This window comes from Plasmodium gonderi (assembly GCF_002157705.1).
Source record: "Plasmodium gonderi DNA, contig: Chr07, whole genome shotgun sequence".
NCBI lineage: Eukaryota > Apicomplexa > Aconoidasida > Haemosporida > Plasmodiidae > Plasmodium > Plasmodium gonderi.
The window spans coordinates 770,337-793,198 of NW_021628932.1; the positions used below are offsets into that span (position 1 = coordinate 770,337).

A 22,862-nucleotide genomic window follows, 5' to 3' on the forward strand; every position below is an offset into this window, starting at 1 on the left:
GGAATCAAAATTAAATACCACCAATTCAAATATGTTATACACTTAAGTTACAATTTATCCTTATCCGTTAGCGCACAGGTGAACATTGGTTGTTTAAAATTTCTCAAAAAAAAAAAAAAAAAAAAGAGAGTGAGTGTAAGTGAGAGTGAGATAGGGAGGACGGGAAAGAGAAAGAAATATAAGCATATGTGAGTAAACTTGTAAATACGTAAAAATATGTATGCATTTATATAAATGTATATTTGTACATTGCTTATTTTTCTGTGCCTCATATTCATCACTATAATTTGGCACTGAATGCATATTTAGAAAAAAGGAAAAAAATGAAAAGTTAGTTACCCAGTTATAAACATTTCCAGGTTGATAAAAATAAAGTGAAATATAATAAAAAAAATAAAACACACCTAAACATAACGAGCCAAACAGAGCAAAACAAAACAAAATAGATCATGCTTGCTACGAGCATTACGAACATAACTCATGTGCATACTTAGAACGTAGGCATTAAAAAAAAAAAAATAAAAAAATACACTGAACGGAAAAATGTATTATACATATGTATGCTTTTGTAACGAGAAGAGCGCACTTGTGAAACTTGAAAAAACAAAAATAAAATATTTGTAAACATACGTACTTACATATTACATGCATGTGTAAATGTTTGTAAAATTTATCCATATTTATATACATGTTCACAGAATTGAAAAAATATATTTGAGCTTTTGTCAAAAGCAATTTTTTTTTAAGAGCCAATTTTTTTTTTTTTTTTTCCTTTTTTAAATGACTTTGAAAGTTTTATACATTATTCAGATTGAATAAGTCACTTTTTTTTTTTTTTTTTTTTTTTTTAATTTATTATATATACATATATATGCATATATATATATAACACATATTCATACATTTATTTATGCATTTGTTTAAACAAAAAAAACTTAAATAAAAATGAGGAATACGAGGTCGTATATATATCTTCTCTTTCTTTCTTTGTTAAAATACACGGGGGCCATAGATTCTGGCAGTAAGTACAAAAAATGAACTCATCGCAATTTAGGGTACATTAAGAAATAAACACATGCATGCATGTTGTTACATATATGAATATGTATATGTATGTATATGTATGTGTATGTATATGTATTTGATAAGGGAAATTGAATGGGAATTGGAGTGTTCTTTCACATGTATGAACAAAATATTTTGTAAAACACACTTCTTCTATTCCTATCGGTTTATGGTGGAAGAAAAGAAAAAGTTAAAGTGATTATATTAGAATACTACATTGTGCTATATATATAAGGGAAAAGTGTTCATTGTTCTACTAATTGTGTGTTCTTTTATTTGATTATACATATGAAGATATTTTTGTCCCTTTTTGTTTTTTCCAACCGGAAAAATCCCCACTTTTAAATCCATCAATTGAGCCCTTCGATTGAGTTTATGGATTGCATTTATCGAATATGTTAATGATTCTCCTTATCTGAGCACTAGAGAAAAAATAGGAATTTTTTTGCATTCACATATACATTTTGAAAACATAGTGCGTGATCCCATACCATTTATTTCTTTTACGGGTATATACACTTTTTTTTTTTTTTTTTTTTTTTTTTTTTTTTCAAAGTTGAAGGTCCTGTTATTGGAATCGACTTAGGAACAACATACAGTTGTGTTGGTGTTTTCAAAAATGGAAGAGTTGAAATATTGAATAATGAATTGGGAAATCGTATTACTCCATCGTACGTTTCTTTTGTGGATGGAGAAAGGAAAGTGGGAGAGGCAGCAAAATTAGAAGCTACATTACACCCAACACAAACTGTATTCGATGTGAAACGTTTAATTGGAAGAAAATTCGATGATCAAGAAGTTGTAAGAGATAGATCATTATTACCATATGAAATAGTAAATCAGGAAGGAAAGCCAAATATAAGAGTTCAGATAAAAGACAAAAAGACTACTTTTGCACCTGAACAAATCAGTGCTATGGTTTTAGAAAAGATGAAAGAAATAGCACAATCATTTTTAGGGAAATCTGTAAAGAATGCTGTTGTAACAGTTCCTGCATATTTCAATGATGCTCAAAGACAAGCAACAAAAGACGCAGGAACTATTGCAGGTTTGAACATTGTACGTATAATAAACGAACCAACAGCTGCTGCTTTGGCATATGGATTAGATAAAAAAGAAGAAACTAGTATATTAGTATACGATTTAGGTGGTGGTACATTTGATGTTTCTATTCTTGTTATCGATAATGGTGTTTTTGAAGTGTATGCAACTGCTGGTAATACACATTTAGGAGGAGAAGATTTTGATCAGAGAGTAATGGATTATTTTATTAAAATTTTTAAGAAAAAAACGAATATCGATCTTCGATCAGATAAGAAAGCAATTCAAAAATTAAGAAAAGAAGTAGAAATTGCAAAAAGAAATTTATCAGTAGTCCATTCAACTCAAATAGAAATTGAAGATATTGTAGAAGGACATAGTTTTTCAGAAACATTAACTAGAGCAAAATTTGAAGAATTAAATGATGATTTATTCAGAGAAACATTAGAACCTGTGAAAAAGGTTTTAGATGATGCTAAGTATGAAAAGAGTAAAATTGATGAAATTGTACTAGTTGGTGGTTCTACTCGTATACCAAAAATTCAACAAATTATTAAAGAATTTTTTAATGGAAAAGAACCCAACAGAGGTATTAATCCTGATGAAGCTGTAGCATATGGTGCTGCAATACAAGCCGGTATTATATTAGGTGAAGAATTACAAGATGTAGTGCTGTTAGATGTAACTCCTTTAACTTTAGGTATTGAAACTGTTGGAGGTATTATGACACAACTTATTAAAAGAAACACTGTTATTCCAACCAAGAAATCGCAAACATTTTCGACGTATCAAGATAATCAACCAGCAGTTCTAATTCAAGTATTCGAAGGAGAAAGAGCATTAACAAAAGATAATCACTTGTTGGGAAAATTTGAATTGTCTGGAATTCCACCAGCTCAGAGAGGAGTTCCTAAAATTGAAGTTACATTTACAGTTGACAAAAATGGTATTTTGCATGTAGAAGCAGAAGATAAAGGTACTGGAAAAAGCAAAGGTATTACGATTACAAATGATAAAGGAAGATTATCAAAGGAACAAATTGAAAAAATGATTAATGATGCAGAAAAGTTTGCTGATGAAGATAAGAATTTACGAGAAAAAGTAGAAGCAAAAAATAACCTAGACAATTATTTACAAAACATGAAAGCAACTGTGGAAGATAAGGACAAATTAGCTGATAAAATTGAAAAAGACGATAAAAATGCTATATTAAATGCTGTTAAAGATGCGGAAAATTGGTTAAACAACAACTCAAATGCAGATGCTGAAGCTTTGAAGCAAAAGTTAAAAGATGTAGAAGCAGTTTGTCAGCCCATCATCGTTAAGTTATATGGACAACCAGGAGCTAGTTCACCTCCCCCAAGTGGAGACGAGGATGTTGAGAGTGATGAATTGTAACTCTTACACAAAGAATGCTTACATATTCCTCTCCCCTCTCACATATACACACATAAATGAAGCATGTCTAAACCTTTATACATATGCCAATTTCCTTGAAGTACCTCCTAGTTCGCGAAGCAGACGGATCGTGGTGTGTATGTGTAAGTTTGTGTAAATGTATAAATTTGTGTATGTGCACATATGTACATGTATCCTAATATATACCTACGCATATACCAATAGCCCCTATACATATACATATATATATATATTTATATATGTATGCATATGTACCTATGAATCGTTAATGTGTTTATCTGTTCACGTTTTTCTCCCCTCCTCCGCCTCCTCTCTTTACCATCTTCTTTGCTCTCTTTACTCTCTTTACGCTCTTTCGTTATTGTTTAAAAAAAAAAGTTGATTACATGTAATACACGATTTAAACCAGGCATAAGATGCATGGGCGATTTTGGACGTTTTCTTTTCATAGTGTAATGTAACAGAGGCATTGTACATGGGTTGTAGTGTATATAACCCGGATAATAACTTTGCATATAAATTTTGCAAAAAAGAAAAAAAGAACAAGAATTAGGAAATAGTATAGATTAAAAATAAACATATTTTACATATAAAACATTGATGTTTCTGATCATAAACGTTTGCACACGTAGTGGGAACTTGGTGTGTGCTTACATGTGCTTGGACATGTATATATATAGATATATATATGTGTAACTCCTACGCCATAGGGTCCTAATACACAACATTTCAGTTCAGTCATGGCCAGATTTTTACCCCACACATACATATATTTGATTAACAATTGAACAAAAATGTGCGAATATGTTCTGTATGCCAGTGTCTCGTTTTGGGGTGTTCACTTTACCTTTTGATTTTTCAAAAACAGTTACCATTTGCTGCATCCTCAATTGGATATTTATTTTAAAAAAAAAAAAAAAAAAAAAAAAATAGCCAAATACAACCACTGTTATTGGCATAGCAAAATGCTGAAGTACATAATATAATGAAGGTAGTATATTGTTTATGTTTACATTCATATATATTGATAAACAAATGCTTACTCAGGTAGATTTGTTAAAGTCCTTTTTCTTAATATTTAGCGAAAATAATCTTAAGAATGATCATACAAGGAGATATAAACGCAAAATTAATGTGAGCTTCTTTCTTAAAAAATGATAATGCGTTCGAAAAGTTGCCACATTGCATTTTTTTTTTTTTTTTTTTTTTGTCTTTCTGTCTGTCGGTATGTATGTGTATATGTGTGGGGAAGTGTCTTCTAACCCTTGGATGCATACAACTGATTCTTTAGGATGGATGACAAAGGCAATTTTGCGACATCTTAACTTTTGCTCAAGTGTTACTGAAATAAAAAAATTATGAATTTAGTTTGTTTCTTCTGAGTTTGTTTCATTTCATAATGAGCACTTTAACCCTGAATATATCCAATGGGCAAAGCACCCAATAAGAGACAGTTCATTTGGGGGAAATTTTACTTTGGGACTATGCATCAAAATGGTTATCCTTACAATTGCACAAAAAAAAAAAAAAAAAAAAAAATATATATATCTCCATGACAAGGGGGAGATGTAAATTTTTTGCATGCTTGCTGATTTTACGAAAAAATATATTTCACATAATTTAAGATTATACCTACTTCCACTTACATAGTGCCCACTGCCACTGTCACCCAATTTTGGATAAGCAAAACTTCTGTGAAATAAATTACTCTAGCTTGTAACATTTATGTTCAAACAAATTTTTTCCCCTTATCTGATAAAAGAACAATATGGTACATAAAGGGTCTTAGTATTATATGTCCCCGATGATCTTACAGAAATATATATAAATTCACATAACCATTGTCATGCATGATTGGGTTTATTCTAAATAGGTATAGATTTAATAAACTAGTCTCATCAAAACCAATCTGATCTAAAAAATACCAACATATGAGATTTTACCAGAAATGTGTAGACAGAGTAGCAACACCACGAAGCAGCATGTCCCCTCCCCCCTATACACACACACACACAGCACACACAGAATTGTTCGCATTTATGCTCAGCTCATATATGTTGTCCCACAAATTTTTTTTTTCTTTCATTCATTTTGTTATTTATTTCTTTTGCTTTTTCCATGTAGTCATCACCATCGCCCCTATCCCCTTTTTTTATGTCACATAGTACATGCAAAATAATATCAAAGAAGATATTATGGCGTAAATAAATGAATAAATTTTTAAGATACTCCTTTTGGGGGAAAAAATGAGGCGCAACAATGCACAATTTTGAAAAACTCATAAGAAAGTAATAATTAATGGCGTGTAATGTCCCCACAACCATTTCTCACATTTCTCATATACATTTTTTATACATGACCCAAACACGGTGGGTATGCATTTTTTTGTTAAGCACGAGAACAAAAAATTTAATTTTTTTTTGTTTTTTTTTTCTTATGCTTGGGGACACATAAAATAAAAAAAAAAAAAAAAATGTAACAAGTGAATCCTACAAAATAAACCAGCAAAAAATAAACGGTACAAGGTAAAACGTGATGAATAACAATAGAAGCTGAATAATCAATAGGTGTGATAGTCCAAAAAGTTCAAGTGCCATACCTCCACAAAGTCTCTTATGAGGAATTTTCTACTACGATAAAAATATTATTTTTCCGTGTAAATATGACCCCCTCCCTAAGTACACACTCACACACACGGCAGACATGGATAAATCTTTTTATATTACACATAATGGCAGTGTGTGACACATGTTGAATTGTCATTTGGAAAAGTTCGACATTCTATAATGATAGTTTTACACCTACATGGGATAAAACTCCCTATGTACTTTTTTAATGGGCTCATTGGAATTATATGCTTATGTTCTATCCTCTTTTTTTCCCAATTTTGGAAAAAAAAAAAAAAAAAATTGTACGTCGTGCAATTAGACATTTCATCGTGTTTACACAAAAATCACGTTTTCACATACATGCACATGTGTATATATACATACGTACATATATATATATATACTAATATATTTATTTATTTACACTTGCATTCATATTAATATTCATATTTATGTTCATAATTATTTCACATTTATGTTCATAATTATTTCACATTTATGTTCATATTTATTTCACATTTATGTTCATATTCATGTGCATGTGCATGCGCATGAGTATACACACGCGTATTAACAAATGTTTTCAAAAAAAAAGCTAAAAGAAAATGTATTAAATCGTAGAAATAAAAGTGTAGAATCATTTCATGCTTTTTGATAAGAAAGATGATGTACCAATAAAAACAATTACAGATCCTATGAGAATACCAATAGTACCGACAATCCTAACAAAAGAATCTTTGTTACCCATAGGTCCACTAGAGGGAACATCAACTGGTTGTACTTTTGGTAATGAAGCAAAATACTGTAAGGAGTTCACTTTATCAAGGGATTTCTTCTTTTTCAAATCTAATTTATGTGTATGAATAATTTCACCACTTTTTCCACTAATAAATTTGGTGACAATACCATAACTACCTAATTCATGTATACAAAATCCTATATCATTGCTAAAAAATAACGATTTTCCATTTTTCATTGATCCTTTTCCACCTGATATGGTACCAGATCCACATGTAATATGAGCAATTTCATTGTCCTCTATTACTTCCATGTTGTGGTCATGTCCAGATATGTATAAATCAACTTGTGCATCTTTTAATAAGGGTAAAAGATAGTAAGATAAATATGAATTCCCTCGAGATGATCCAGAAGAATAAATTGGTTGATCTCCTACAATAATAATATAATCAGCAATCTTTTTTGCGACATTTAACTGTGATTTTAAATCAGCCCAAGCTCTTTCATGTATTTTTTTGTATGGAAAATTAGATGACAAAATCCATGTATCGATAAATATAAAAGCAGCTGACATATCCTTATGCCCTGTTTTAACAATTGAAGGTCCACTTGAAACAGTAAAATGAGTAAAATAATGATACCAATAGTTTGGCATAATCCATTTTGGATATAATGTTTTGTCTTCATCATTTCCTATACTTGTTTCTCCATCTTTTTGTAAATAAATTCCTTGTCCTTTTAATAATTCTGAATTATAATTTCCAGCCCAATCACGTGTTCCTAATACTGTAAAAAATGGCATATACATATCTCCACTTTCTTCTGCATATACATCTTCATATAAACTTTTCCATGAAGGATCATCTAATCCTTTCACTCCATCAAGAAAATTGGACCCAGGACTTACTATAAATGTTACCCTTTCATTTTTTATATATTGCTTAAAATATTTTGCATTCAATAATTGGGATTTGGTTTCCTTTCCCCAGTCTCCCAACGAAGCAAATCGCAGTTGGCATTTAATTTCATAACTGCTTATAAACAACAAGACAAAAAAAACATTGAACACTGTTTTACAAAAATTCATATTTGGCTATTTCAAAATGAGAGTTATTAGACGGGGTGGTAGTGGCTGAAGTGGTCAACGTATGTCGTGCGTGTGAGACGGCCAGGGGGGGGGGGGGAGTAAACGAGGAGGAGATACGTGTGTGTTTATGCGTGTGTAGTGTTTGGTATGCCAGGGTTATAATATATGTTCCTATGTGTTCTGATGAGTTAATGCGTTACTATGTTAATATGTCAACATTTGCACAGAAATACATACACTCACGTGCGTATGTGTGTGTGGTAAAACACAATCGAATTAAGATATTGTAGTTTTATCCAAGGGAAGGTCTGTCTCATCACGCATTACACAAAATGGGACATTAGCACAAAAAAAACAGTGAGAAAAAATCTCAAACCATGAGGGAAAGTAATATTACGCGTGTAATGTAGGAGAGGATTAGCAAGAACTGCTAAGATTGCTAGAACAATTGGATGTACCCTGTGGGACCAGGCAGACTAAGTGGAAACTGTGGGAAAATGGAATAAATGTGCGTTGTGGAAAATACAAAAAAAAAAAAAAAAAAAAAAAAAAAAAAAACAAAAAAAAAAAAAAAAAATTAAAAAAAAGGAAAAAAAAAAAAAAAAGGGGGAGAGAAAAAAAAAAAAAAAAAAAAAAAAAAAAAAAAAAAGCAAAAATTGCAAGCGTTAGGAAGAAATAAAACGAAACAATAAAAGTACGTTAAAGATTTTTTTTTTTTTTTTTTTCCCAATTTGTTAACAATGTGTGTATACGTGTGTGTACATATGTGTATATATTTACATATGTATATTTCGTTGGTCTAATTTAAACAAGTGAAATAAAAAAGTCCCCTTTTGTAATATTTTTTAGGAATTTCCCAAAAAAAAAAAAAAAAAAAAAAAAAAAAAAAAAAAACTCCAAAAAAAAAAAATAATTAAAAAAAAAAAAAGGGGGAAAAAAAAAAAAAAAAAAAAAAAAAAAAAACAAAAAAAAAAAAAAAAAAAAAAAAAAAAAAAAAAAAAAAAAAAAAAAAAAAAAAAAAAAAAAAAAAAAAAAAAAAAAAAAAAAAAAAAAAAAAAAAAAAAAAAAAAAAAACTCCCATAATGTATATTATTGTACACACAAAATGGGGGGAAAAAAAAAAAAAAATTAAAGCAAAAGCGAAAAAAAAAAAAAAAAAAAAAGAAAAAAAAAAAAAAAAAAAAATTAAAAAAAGCGGAAAAAAAAAAAAAAAAAAAAAAAAAAAAAAAAATAAATAAATAAGGTTAAAACAAATAAGGTAAAAAAAAAAAAAAAAACAGAAAAAAAGAAAAAGCAAAGAAAAGAAGAAAAATGGAACAAGTGTAAATTCATTTGTTATTAGAACATTTTTTACACCACAATTTCGCTCTACTTTTTTTACTCTATTTGTAGCACAATTTCAGCACACACTACGCTGGACAAAATTTTTAGCACACTTTTAGCACTGCCTATTTTTATCCACCGCTGAACACTGCCTATTTTTATCCACCGCTGAACACTGCCTATTTTTATCCACCGCTCAGCACTGCCTATTTTTATCCACCACTCAGCATTGCCCATTTTTATCCACCACTCAGCATTGCCCATTTTTATCCACCACTCAGCATTGCCCATTTTTATCCACCACTCAGCATTGCCCATTTTTATCCACCACTCAGCATTGCCCATTTTTACTAATGAGTATGTAACTGCACACACTGTGTATTGGGGTACCATAGGTGTGGAAAAAACATACACATGCATACATACATATATAAATAAATATAAACATGTGCATTTCTCACGAGCTATGCTAAGAGCGCGCAACGGTAATTCTTGCATCACGTGTTCTAACATAACTTCTTAGTAAATTCATCTTATGTATAATTTTTTTTTTTTTTTTTCATTCCTGTTTGCCTCCAAGTCTACTTTCATTTTAGAAATTTCCTATATGTACCAAAATTCATTCAAAGCAATGTGGTTTCTGTTGCTGACATTTCCTTTTCTCTTCTATTACGAATTTCTCCCTTCAACGTTTTCCTTTTTCCTAATTTTCATTTAAACAACATTTACATGCATCACCACAAATAGTTACACGAGCTTGTATTTGCAAAAAATCAAAAAGCAACATTTTCACAAGGGGAACTTCTCTACACCTTAAGGCCAGTATAAAAATGCATCTGCAGTTACATGACTCGAAATGTATAGAAAGTGTGAACAAAAAAAAAAAAAAAAAAAAAGGGAAATTCTTTATATATTTATATTTTCATTAGTACATATTCTGACAATTTCGTTTATTCCTTATTCTTTCAAAGTTATCTTACATATATCATCCCTTCTGTGACGCTTATTGATTGTTTCTAATATGTGCAAAATGCACAAATTTGATAGGTGTGCATGTATCGAGGGAGTTATAGTGCACTATTTTTGGCTTTTCTGGACCTCAAATGAATGGTAGAAAAAAAAAATAGGTTGACATGAAAAAGATAAAAAAATTGAAAGAAATGAAAAAGATAAAAAAACTGATAGAAATGAAAAAGATAAAAAAACTGACAGAAATGAAAAAAAGACCAAAAAATTGATAGAAATAAAAAAAAGACCAAAAAATTGATAGAAATGAAAAAAAGACCAAAAAATTGATAGAAATTAAAAAGGGATAAATAAAGTTAAAAAGATCTTAAATTGAAATACAGGAGGAAATAAACACATACGTACATATACATAAACATATATGTGCATGCATAGGGAAAACTTATCTGGACGATTTCATAATTTCACAGGTTTGACCTGTAGACATGTGGAAGCAAATATGTGATTTTATATCTGTCCAATTTTTAGAAAGCCATGCACGATGATCAATCCAGATGCTAATATCTATTTTTCTTTTTTTCTTTTTTCTTTTATTCGACCACATCTCGCAAACCTTTTTTATGAATATTTTTTACATTTTCCTACATGGATATATCAGAAGAATGCATATATATCTGTATATACATATAAAAATATATGACCTTCTTTTCATTGATGAAATTGGAACAAGGGTACACACTTTTTCCTTCTCGTTTTGATTAAACCAATTTCAATGAGTCTGTAAATCACGCATGCGTCTATAATAAGTATAAATCTGCATGTACTTGTGAGCTCCCTTTAGCGATATTCACGAGAAGCAGAACTTTGCAACTACTTCTAACATGTAAATGTTTATAACATTTTCTTTTTCATTTTTTTAATATATCACCGATGACACCGTCCCAAAAAAAAAAAAAAAAAAAAAAAAAAAAAAAAAAAAAATAGTGACATTAAAATGTCACATGTGTTAAGATCTCCTTCTTATGCAACCCACATTTATGGATGCAAAAATATGCCACACGTGGATGAACGAAATAAATCAATGAATTAAATCAACAGTTTAAATATTTCAATGGTAAATGTGTTTTTTCAATTTTTTTAGAATAATAGCTATTCAATAAAAAAAAAAAGAAAAAAAAAATGTCTCTCTTTTGTTTGTATTTATTTTTGTATTATTTTTATGAATTTATTTCTTGTTATTTATATGAATTTATTTCTTTTTATTTTTTTGATTTTATTTTCTTGTTATTTTTTTGATTTTATTTTCTTGTTATTTCTTTGATTTTATTTTCTGTTATTTTTTTGATTTTATTCCTTACTATTTTTTGGGGCAAATCTACAAGACAATAGCGAATGTGCCAGCTGCAGAACACGAAAATAGTTGTCAAGCGCAAGTCTCGTCCATTCTGCATTGCATATAAAATAATGACATAGCAAAAATCTAGATTAAAATCAATTGCGATAAAGAACATGAAAAAATCTAAAACGGTTTGGTTTAGCTAAATGAGAAACTCGGGAAGGTGAAAAAAAGCCCAAAAGAACAAAGAATCATAAAAAGTATAAAAAAAAAAAAAAAAAAACGAAATTCAGCATATCAAAACAGCTAGCAGTTAAAATCTTGCTATATATATATATATATATATATATATAAAAGTCCAAAATGAAGTAATCAAAAGCACTAAAACTATCATAAAATGCAAGAAATTTAACAAAGTTTATTGATATAGAAGTATTCAAATGGTTGTACAAAACAAAGCAAAAAAGAATAAAGTAAAAAATAATTAAAATAATTAAATAATTTAAAATAATCCCCAGGCTGAAATGCTTAATAAACTACATAAAAAGCCATAAATACAGTTTTTAAAATTGTACAAACCTAAATATTTATAAAATAAAATTAACAGGGTCCGTAGTCTGTTAAGGCGCAGTTATTTGTTCTGCAATTATAAAAAAAAGGGAATATATGAATATATATACCTTAAAAATATAATATATGTATTTATATAAAACACACACACACATATATATATATATATATATATTATTCAGCGCGTTATTTTTTTGTATGTCATCGGATTGACAAAATCCAAGAAAATTATAAAAAAAAAAAAAATAAAAACACAGCTGCTATAAGTAACGGTGTGTTTTATTCAACCAGGATTTTTTGGATTTTTTTTTTTTTTTTTCTCTTTTGGTTTTAATTTAGGATATTAAAATTAGCACGAAAAAATGTATAAGAAAAATAGTGTTGCACATTTAAAATTTCTCTTCTTGGCAATAGTTTTGCTTTTATCTGGGGTTCAGATGGAAGTAAGGCACGCATGAGACATATGCATGCGACGTATAAGCATACATATATATGTGTACATATTCATGAGCTGTAAACCTTTTGGCGAGTTTCTTGCCAAATTACACATGCGAATATGCATGCATGAATGTGTGTGTTATTGGTGGTCTCAGAGCGTATACGTCGTACATGGTGTGGGAAATATCCACAAAAGGATGTTCTACATGGAGAGAGGAATAAGGAAAGTGGCCACTTGCACACCCATGCGTAGATATACAAACGTGATTTTTGCTTAAACAAAGATTTGCTTTTTCTTTTTTCTTTTTTCTCTTTTATTTTTACTTTTACTTTCTTTTTTTTTTTTTTTTTTTTCTTTTCCGTGATACAGGAAAAAAAGGAAGATAACAACACGTTGAAACCAATTAATGTGGAGAAGAATTCGGAAGAGACACCATGTTGCTTTAGGAGAAATGCCCAGGGTTAATCATCCATTAGTTTGTTATCATTTTGTTTGTTACTTTACTTATTTGTGTACTTTATTTATTTATTTATTTTTTTTAATTTCCCTCTGTTCGCGCCACTTATCATCGCCATTTCCAATAAAACCTATGTAACTAGTAAATTTACCACCCTCTTTTTAACAGTGCCAAAAAAAAAAAAAATATATCAACTAGAGAACCAACAATATGTTATCCCTTTTTTCTTTATAGGAGCAAATCAAATGCTATATGCAAATTTATCAGAAGGGTTTAAAAAAGATGAAGGAGAAACCAAAGGAGAAGAAAAAGAAATAAAATTGTTTACCAGAGAAGAGGTGTGTCCTAGAGCTTATATATATATATATATATATATAAAATAAAAAAAAAATGACATATATAAATATTACACGTTGTATATTTTATGCGTGGCCTGAAACCCATGAACTGAACTGTTTTTTTTTTTTTTTTTTTATAAAACAACTGTTCCATTTTCTATACACATTCTCTTTTTCATTTGTCACGAATATGTTTAGGTGGCAAAGCACAACACTAAAAAAGACGCTTGGGTTATTTACAAAAATAAGGTCTACGACATTACTTATTACTTATTATATCACCCAGGAGGTAAGATGAACTACGTGGAAATAACGAAAGAAGAAAAATGGAGATGAGATATCAGGAGTGGGGTAGAGGTGGAAGAGTGAATAAAAAACTGTGCATTTATATTATGTATGCATAAGTTGGTACACTCTTCTGGACATTTATGCTGTGCATTGCTAAATACAAACTTGCTTTTTTTGTATACATATTTTATGTTGCGGAGTATGAGGATGACATATATATAAATTAGAAAAACTAGTCAATGACACCTGGTTTGTTAAATTTTTTATAGTGTGTGTTTCTTTTGGTATCTCATCCTAAATGCAACTTTTTTCTATTTTTTTACTCAGGAGAAGATATTCTTTTAGAACAAGCTGGAAATGATGTTACGGATTATGTGTTTCAATACCACCCTTGGGTGAACGTTGAGAGGATCATAGAACATACATACTTAGGTATGAAATGAAAAAATACTACTCAGATGAGGAATTAGGGAAATCAGAATGTGAGAAGGCATTCGACAATGGGGATTGGGAGGGGAGGGTGGGCTATGTTTATTTATTTTATATTTTTTTATTTTGGGGTTGATGAGTAAGAAGGAAAAGGTGGCTGTGTTTAATTATGTTGCACTTGCAGCGTTATAAATGTGGCTAAAATGTAATGCTATTTTAAAAAAAAATAGTGACTGTGTAATAAATGATTGTAAAAAGTGATCGTAAAAAATGATGACAAAAAATAGAGGAATAAAAAAAAAAAAAAAGGGACTGATCCCACGCATAGTGGGAAAATGATTAAACTAAAAAAAGGAAAAGCAAATTTTACAAAAACAAGCAGGGAGGGAACGGAAGGTGGTACTCATCTAATTAGACATAAGACATCAAACATGGCAGAGCACTTTATTGTTCTTCTTGCTTGCATAGCCTTGTTTATGCTGTGTACATGCACCACTTGAACAGCACGTTTAAAAGAAGCAACACACATAGGGCTTAAATAATTTGCAATATATTCCCCGATTAAAATATTTCTTCCCCTCCCTCTCCCCCATTTTCTTTTTTATCCTTTAAATTGTGTGGAACTTTGAATATATTCTCGAGCATGTATAATATATTTTAATGTGCATTGTCACATGCATCATATTTTTTTTTTTTTTTTTTTTTTTTGTGCATATTCTTTTTCAGGTGATGTTTCGGAATAATTCAATGAATTATAATCAAACGAGATAGCTTAACCAAATGGAAGCAAAATTGGAAACATTTATAATACGATTCGTAATATATGGAAAAAACAAAAAACAAAAAATGATGAACAAATTTGGGAAAAGAGATATCTTCTAGTATAAATTACTTTAACTTCATCCCTCCTTAGCAGCTCTTCTTCATCACCTATTCTTTTTTTTTTTTTCTTTTTTTTTTTTTTTTTATTTGATATTTTTTTCCTGTTCATATAACATATCAAGTATGTATTTATATTTGTCAACTTTATTTTCTCTTGTTGCTGTAACAGTTACATAAGAATTTCTGTTCCCTGGAATACAGCCACTTACTAATATTTCATTTCTCTCCAAATTTAAACCTAATAATTTTAAATTTATCATAGTCCTAAATTTATTTCCATGCTTTCCAGGCATTTTCTTGCCCTTCAGAACTCGTCCGATATGTGTAGAAGCTCCGATAGACCCCGGTTTACGGTGATGTGAACTTCCATGTGTCATGGGACCTCTAAAAATAAAACCAGGTAGTGTTATATGTACATGTATATGTATAGTGAATGTACAAATGATCATAAGAAAAATGGCTGAAATGCCTTAATACACAAAATGAGTTTTGTGAAATGGGCACACATGCGCATATATGAGCGTACACAAGATGGAACGAGAAAAATGCATACTCATATGTAATCATGAACTATTTTGTTACACAAAATGTATCATTGTGAAAAATTTATGGTGTATATCTTCTGAGTCTATATGATGCTTTTATGTATATATACAAATGTTCGTACATTCTTTTTACGTCTTTTTTTTTTTTTTTTTTTTTTTTTTTCCGTATCGTTTTATGAATCATTTGTCTTTTTCAAAAAAAAACAAAAAAAATCGTGTTATTATAACATTTTAATTAGTCGTGTCCTAGTGTTAACTCTTATATAATATGGCATAATAATTTGAGCTTTTCAAACGTCTATCTCATAAGCACGAAATAAATATATGCAGTGTAGAAACTTTTTAAACGAAGCTGCAAATATGTAATTCATGAGCTAAGCTACACAAACGCACTCCACACGTCTTGTTTTTCCAATTCTGGACAAAATATATGATCTAACTTTATAGTCTGTTATATTTATACACACAGTCTGGTATATATAGTGTACACATATGTCTAAATTGGGATAACAGAACTAGGATATATATACTGTGTGACGCACTCATGTTTAAATGCATAAACATCTTGTGAGTATATATTTTGCATCCCTTTTTAATGGTTAATCCAAATGTGTGAGAGTAATTTTCGAGTAAAACGAAGATACTCCTTGTTGTGCATATAGACAGGAAAGACCGGCTCAATATTATCATTTTACATAATATGGACGTGTAATATATGTAATAAGAAATGAAGTTAAATTATTCATATAGGGTTTTATGATGTTATATCATGTTTCTCTCTTTTTCTTTTTGAATTACCGATGAAATCCCCATCTTTTAATGACCCCACAAAATCCTTTCCCTTTTGACAACCCCCTAACATTTACATATTTATAATTGTACAAATAAGACACATCTATAATTTGGCCTAGAACAAAATTTTGTGGAGGGGTTAACGTTAAGCTGCAGGTATTTTTATAATTACAACCAATCTTTGCAATCTGACCTACTTCTGGTTTCAATATCCATCTACTTTCTTCGAGTGGTTTTCCATAAGCTATACCCACTTTTCCAAAATCCAGAAATCGGTATATCACATTTGGCATTATTTCAATTAGAGTGGCTGGAATTAATTTTCCATTTGGTGAAAATATGGATTTCATTTCAATTTTTTTCCCTCGTATTTGTATCTGCATGAATGGTTCGTTGGGTTGGGTTGCGATTTCATGTGGGAGCCAGGTTCAGTGCTAATTCGTGCATACGTCAGGTGGAGCTTATGAAGCCCATCTTCTAGACATGCATACATAGAGACACACTCTCTACATCTTTCCAAGCTGTGTGAACTTTGTCCTTTTTTCACATTTACATTCATTTTGTAAAGAGGTATGTACATATATGTAGAAGTATACATCTATATATATATATACATACATACTTATAATATCTCCCTTTATTTTCTCATTTTTTCTCTCGCCTACTCGGTCTAGCTCATCCTTGTATGGAATATCCTTTAGGTACTCCTGGGGATCATTCGGATCCCTTGCGTGTGTAAATTTCTTCACCATGCTGAATTGAAAATTTCTTTTGCTTCTTATCTATAGGTAGAAATTTTGTTTTGTCAATGAATACAAACAGATACACTGATCATGCACAAATTTTTCCCAAAATGCATGATCATAGGGTATTGGGCAGAACAACTGTTGACTCATCTCTGGTTCGTAAGGGACCAAGCAAAAGGACAATTATATATGTACACATGATAATGCACGATTTTGAACCAAGTGTAAAAATAGAGATTTACCTTTTTTGCATTGTGCACCTCATGGAGTAGACCTATATCTCTTCCATACTTATCAAAGGGGTCTACACAATGGAGATGAGCGTGAAATAAAAAAAATGAGAAATGAGAAAATACACGTAACAGCTTTGTTTTCATATGTAAAGGTACACATTATGGTATAGCAATTTAGATTTGGAAAACCGGGAATAGAAAAGCATGATGTTATTTATTTTATTTTGTTTTGTTTTCCCATACTTCTTTCAGAGAAAGGATTATTTTGTGTAAGCTTGTAGTTATATATACATTGGAAAAATATGGAAAAAATAAAAACTTCATAAAAGATGAATAAATGCATTATAAATTTTCATTTCTGTGCCTTTTTTTTTTTTTTTTTTTTTTTTTTCTCTTTTTCTTTGCCGTTATCTTGTTTAGCATTTTGCACGAGAAATTGTTTTATGTTCTTTTAATAGTTTCAATGCCATGGTTATTTTCCTGTTATCGTGAGATGCCCAGTAGGTGGTGTGCCAAAATTATTTGTTATATATTGAGAATGGTGTTTGATTCAATAATACGAGCAACATACCAATTGTTTAGTGCTTTTGTGATTGGAAAAACGTTTGTGCGTAGCAAAAGGAATTGCTAAAAATACACTACTGGGATATGTTTCAAAAGCTGTAGTTGTGTAGTGCATGGCTAATGTCATGAGGAACTTTTCAACCACACAAACGTGACAATGTCACAATAGTTTATTTGATTGTAGCGGTACCATAATAGTTGGATGTGCGCACATTTAGTTCAGTTAGCACTGCTGTTTCTCAGGAATTATAGCACCAAACATAAGAAAAAGGAGGAAAAAAAAGGAGGAAGAAAAAAAAAAAAAAGAATAAGCTCCATTACTTTTTCTCAAATGATATTCCCAGAAATTTTAGAAAAAAAAAAACAATTAAGGAAAAAAAAAAAAACAATAGTTCTAAGTTTGCCCTTACAATAAAACAAAATTACACATGTGATACTGGTGCCCAAACAGTATGAAGATTATCATGCACGCGTAACCCAATTTTAACATCATCATCCACGCATAACCAATTTTGAACATTGTTATCTTCTGGTTACCCAATTTGCACACACACTTTAAGCTTAAGTAAAGCATCATATCCATTTTTCGACAGAATGAATGATGACAGAAAATCGATAAATATGAAGGATCAGGGGAGAATTTAAATTTATGCGTGTATTCATTATAGAACACTTAAAATATCCCCTTTTTTTTCCTCACTTTTTGAAACAATTATTGAATAAGTACCATAAGTTATAGATGAAGTTCATATGTCAACGGTTCATAAAAAAAAAAAAAAATAAACGAATTTCAATGTATATTTATAACGCTGTGTTCGCAATGTAAAAATTAGGAGGTACTACTATCTATCGATGGTAAGAAAGAATGCAACAGCGAAAATCATTTAACTTTTTCAACTAAATAATGTCCCTTTTTCCTCTTCGCACAAAAATTTTTTCTGGTCCAAAAAGTGAAAAACTAATATGCTCGCTGTTTAATACTTTCATAGTATACTCCACAGGTGTTAAGTGACGAATTTTATATTATTTTATTTTTTTTAATGAGTTGATATCTCAATGACTTGGAAAATTTTGTTTGAAATCATAAACAAAAGCAAAACTAAACGCAAAAGAGTGTTAAGTAAAGAGTGTGCAAAAAATGTACTGTGGGAAAAAAAAAAAAAATATATAATTAGTTAGCCAGCTAGCTAATATGGGAATAAAATAATGAAGGCTAAAAAAAAAAAAATAAAATAAAAAATAATAATAATAACAATAATAATAATAAATTAATTAACTATTAATTTAAAATTTTTTTTTTTATATTTAACATCTTTTAATTTGTATTCTAATTTAAAAAAGGGAAAAAAAAAAAAAAAAAAAAAAAAAAAAAAAACCATAGTTGACAAGGTACATGTAAAAACACTAAATACGTATTCGTATTGCAAAATATGCGGACCATATAAACTATATGACACGTCTGCATAAAGTAATGAGGATCCAATGACCAATACCTTTTTTATTTTTTTTGCTTTCTTTTTTGTTTTCCCCCTCTTTACATATTCCACAAATCACTATCACTGCAATGATGACGTGTTTAACTTCTCAGCTATGAGGAACTGCAAATGTGCAAGATTCGACAAATAGGAAATCATCAAATTATCTTGTAAGATACTTTCATTTATAGAATCAAATTTTTCCAATGTTGAAAAACTATCATTTGAAAAAACTTTATGTAGATATCTACCAACGTCTAGATTCCCTTTTTTCTTTTTATCAATTACATCTTGTACATAAGATTTACATTGCTTTAGCATAATCAATAATTTTTTTAACGAAATTTCATTCATGTCATTTGGAAATACACTATCTTTATTGCTGTGCATATGGAAGTCTTTGTCCTTACCTGGCATCCCTTTCTCTTGGTACTGCAGTACCTCTGCTCTTTCAACATTGCAAGGTAGTAACTCGGTTTGTATTTCATGAAAATGAACAAAATATTCTTTTACTAATGATATAGGCAATTGGACGTAGGCCTTAATATTGAGAAATCCACTTTCTAATGCTGCATCAACTAGTAGATGTATTGGTTCGTTTAAGGGAGAGTGCGGGTAAAACTTCGAAATTGAATTGTGTTCTTTAAACCAGCCATGAACAGCGCATGATAATTCAGACAATTCAGAACCTGAACAAAACCAACCAACTACTTGATCCCTTGGGCGAATTTTCTGCTTCAGCTCGTACATTGTTTCGTGGTGATCTTTAATGATTTGAAGGAATCCCTAAAGGTTTATGTAAATTGGGTGAAAATTTTGTACTACTTTTTGGGAAAAGCAATGTGCTGGTGATCCACGTACGGGATCCAATCACACACTCGATCTATCATGTAACAGGTTCGGCATATAATTGATTAATTACATAACGAATTAATCACACAGCCATTTTCTCACAGTATGCAAAAATATACATATAGCTCTCCACATAATGAAACGTGGGACATTTTCATATGCACAGAACATATATGCCCTCTCCGTTTTGGAACTCACAAAATGAATCTCTCCTTACCCCTTCATTTAAAGAATGCTTATCGACAAAACAATCTGAAATTTCGATAAGGTTGGTGTCGATAACTGAACCCATGAGGGTACCAATGACATGGGTCTGGTCTTCATCCCTTCTTAGATATGCATCAAGAATTGTAAATATAACAGCTGGGTGAACTATACATTTAATGCTTGTATGTGGCAGTATATCAAAATGTTGCGGCGTTTTTTCCTTCAATAAGGTACTTAGCGCTTTGAAGTTTTGACGATGCATACTCATTTTGTCGTATTTTATTCTTCTTGCAAGCGAGAGGGGAGAGATGTGTTCTGGTTATTATCCTACGTTTTTTTTTTTTTTTTTAGCCTATTCGAGGAAGAGAGTGTGTTATTGGAGGGGATATATATATATATATGTAAATATAGTTTTATCTTTTTTTTTTTTTTTTTTTTTTTCGTTGTGTAGCTTTGTCACAAAAAACTCAGTATCTCTCAGTAGGCAATTTGGCCAATAAACAAAAAGAATGCACGTACTCTTCTGTTTTTCCAATTTAGCACAAAATGTTTTTCTCATAAGTAAACTCAAAAAATATAACTTTATTTATTTCGCGCTTCAAACAGGTATATAAATATTCAGTTTAGTAAGAAACTTTTTTTTGTTTCTTTTTTTTTTCTTGAATTGATTCTCCTAAATATAAAGAAATGGTAAAGATAAAAAAAAAAAAAAAAAAAAAAAAAAAAAAAAAAAATCCTCGAATTAGTAGTGCCTTAATGTATGCGTTACATATGCATATGCGTATACATTTAGATGTTCTCAATATTTGCCTTACAGCTATTTTTTGCATATACCCGGGTACGGAAAAATGCACGTGGCACAATATTTAGGCACATGTGACACAATCAAATGTTAATTTTGTAATAATCTGAATGTTGGTTAATGTAGGATCGTGCTGATTAAAGGTAAAACAATTTTTTCCAATATTAAACCTAATTTTTCAAAGCGTAAACGCCAAATGGTTGTGTGCCTCTGGTATTTATCTCATGTGTAGTTATTTTCCTTATTTGCCATTTTTTTAAAAAATTAGAAGTTTTATTTTTCTGTGTATAGATTTTTCGCTAGGTTGTTAAGGCATAACTTACCAGGTAACTTTTTTTTTTTTTTTTTTTTTTTTTTTGAACCTTATTAATCCGATTAGAACTTTGGGAATAGTAATATCAAATTGGGGAAATGGACATATTGCTTGGTTGTGCCTTTTTTTACGTTTTCATACATATGTGTATATATATGGACGTATAAGACCCTACTACATTCTTCAGGAAAAACATCCAATTAGATAAAATAATTTAACGCATGTCATCTGATTATAACGTAAAATAAGAACTTTTTTTATGGACCCATAAACATAAAAGAAAAAAGAAAAAAGGAACATGTAAACATATCGGACATATGAGAACACATCGAAAATATGAGGACGCATAGATTTATGCATTTTTACCAACATTTGCATTCTGAATGATTGAATAAAATTTCGTAACGAAAGAGTGACTTCCTTATGGTATGAACCAACATGCTTAATTGTTTATATTACATAAGATCCTATTACAAAAAGAAATTTAAAGAAAAAAAAAAAAAAAACACTCTAAAATGTGTGTTTACCCTTATTCCCTTTTTTCATATATATGTAGAAAACACGAAAAACAAAGGTGTTTTTTCTTTTTTTAAAAAAATGAATTTCCTAAATTTTCCTGTCATTTTTTCGTGTCATTGAAAACTGTTTTAAATTATGGTTTTTTTAAATTGAAGTTCCAGGATATGGAGATTAAATGGGTTAAGGATCTCTAGGAGTTAATGTCAACCTGATCTGAGCACCGCTTTGTGGTTCCATTACTACGTTTTCCATGACATTCTTAATAGGTACATGTACACACATATACACACACACACACACAAACATGCATTTATGCATGCGTGGACGTATTTGTGTGCATTATATTTACCCCATCTGTTCTACTTATCAAACTTAACCCATCCGGAGGGAGTTACATAAAAATAAAATAAATGACTCCTGTTGTTTTCTACATGAATAAAATATTAATATATATATATATATATATATTACTCATCATGGAACTGTTCTCTTCGCGTAAGTTTCTTCACCTACGAGATCTTAATTGAACCCCTGTGAATGTTATTCACAAAGGTGATGTCTTATGATATGCCTCAGTATGGTACAATATCCAGCAGTACGCTATGATATGTTACGAGATGTATATGTTCACTTGGGATGCATTATGTGGTGATCTTTCAAATTTGAAAACCCGTAGTCTCATCCCTCAATGTTCACTAAAGGAGAAAATCAGCTATTCCAGATTCTTGATCAATAGCACAGGTAAAAGTAGTTAGCACTTAAGAAACAGCATGATTCAGGATATACAAATGGGATAGTAAATAGTGTGTGCACACATATCAGCATCG

At 30.1% G+C, this 22,862-nt stretch overlaps 5 protein-coding genes across 5 annotated transcripts; 2 read left to right on the forward strand and 3 right to left on the reverse strand.

Moving 5' to 3' along the window:
- Window positions 1–945: 945 nt before the first annotated feature.
- Window positions 946–3,504, forward strand: PGO_071580 (78 kDa glucose-regulated protein precursor; the record flags this gene model as incomplete). Its single annotated transcript, XM_028687031.1, has 2 exons — window positions 946–1,021; window positions 1,622–3,504. 2 exons carry the CDS (start codon window positions 946–948, stop codon window positions 3,502–3,504), a joined length of 1,959 nt encoding a protein of 652 aa, XP_028542832.1.
- A 3,267-nt stretch (window positions 3,505–6,771) lies between these two features.
- Window positions 6,772–7,959, reverse strand: PGO_071590 (glideosome-associated protein 50; the record flags this gene model as incomplete). Its single annotated transcript, XM_028687032.1, has 1 exon — window positions 6,772–7,959. One exon carries the CDS (start codon window positions 7,957–7,959, stop codon window positions 6,772–6,774), a length of 1,188 nt encoding a protein of 395 aa, XP_028542833.1.
- Window positions 7,960–12,516: 4,557 nt separating this feature from the next.
- Window positions 12,517–14,848, forward strand: PGO_071600 (cytochrome b5-like Heme/Steroid binding domain containing protein; the record flags this gene model as incomplete). The annotated part of the gene is made up of 6 exons (XM_028687033.1): window positions 12,517–12,597; window positions 12,963–13,053; window positions 13,285–13,388; window positions 13,587–13,677; window positions 14,004–14,108; window positions 14,832–14,848. The coding sequence occupies 6 exons, from the start codon at window positions 12,517–12,519 to the stop codon at window positions 14,846–14,848; spliced, it is 489 nt and encodes a 162-aa protein (XP_028542834.1).
- A 222-nt stretch (window positions 14,849–15,070) lies between these two features.
- PGO_071610 (50S ribosomal protein L3, apicoplast) lies at window positions 15,071–17,646 on the reverse strand (the record flags this gene model as incomplete). The annotated part of the gene is made up of 5 exons (XM_028687034.1): window positions 15,071–15,371; window positions 16,331–16,701; window positions 16,990–17,106; window positions 17,313–17,374; window positions 17,547–17,646. 5 exons carry the CDS (start codon window positions 17,644–17,646, stop codon window positions 15,071–15,073), a joined length of 951 nt encoding a protein of 316 aa, XP_028542835.1.
- Window positions 17,647–19,423: 1,777 nt separating this feature from the next.
- PGO_071620 (eukaryotic translation initiation factor 3 subunit 5) lies at window positions 19,424–20,669 on the reverse strand (the record flags this gene model as incomplete). Its single annotated transcript, XM_028687035.1, has 2 exons — window positions 19,424–20,128; window positions 20,412–20,669. 2 exons carry the CDS (start codon window positions 20,667–20,669, stop codon window positions 19,424–19,426), a joined length of 963 nt encoding a protein of 320 aa, XP_028542836.1.
- Window positions 20,670–22,862: the final 2,193 nt, after the last annotated feature.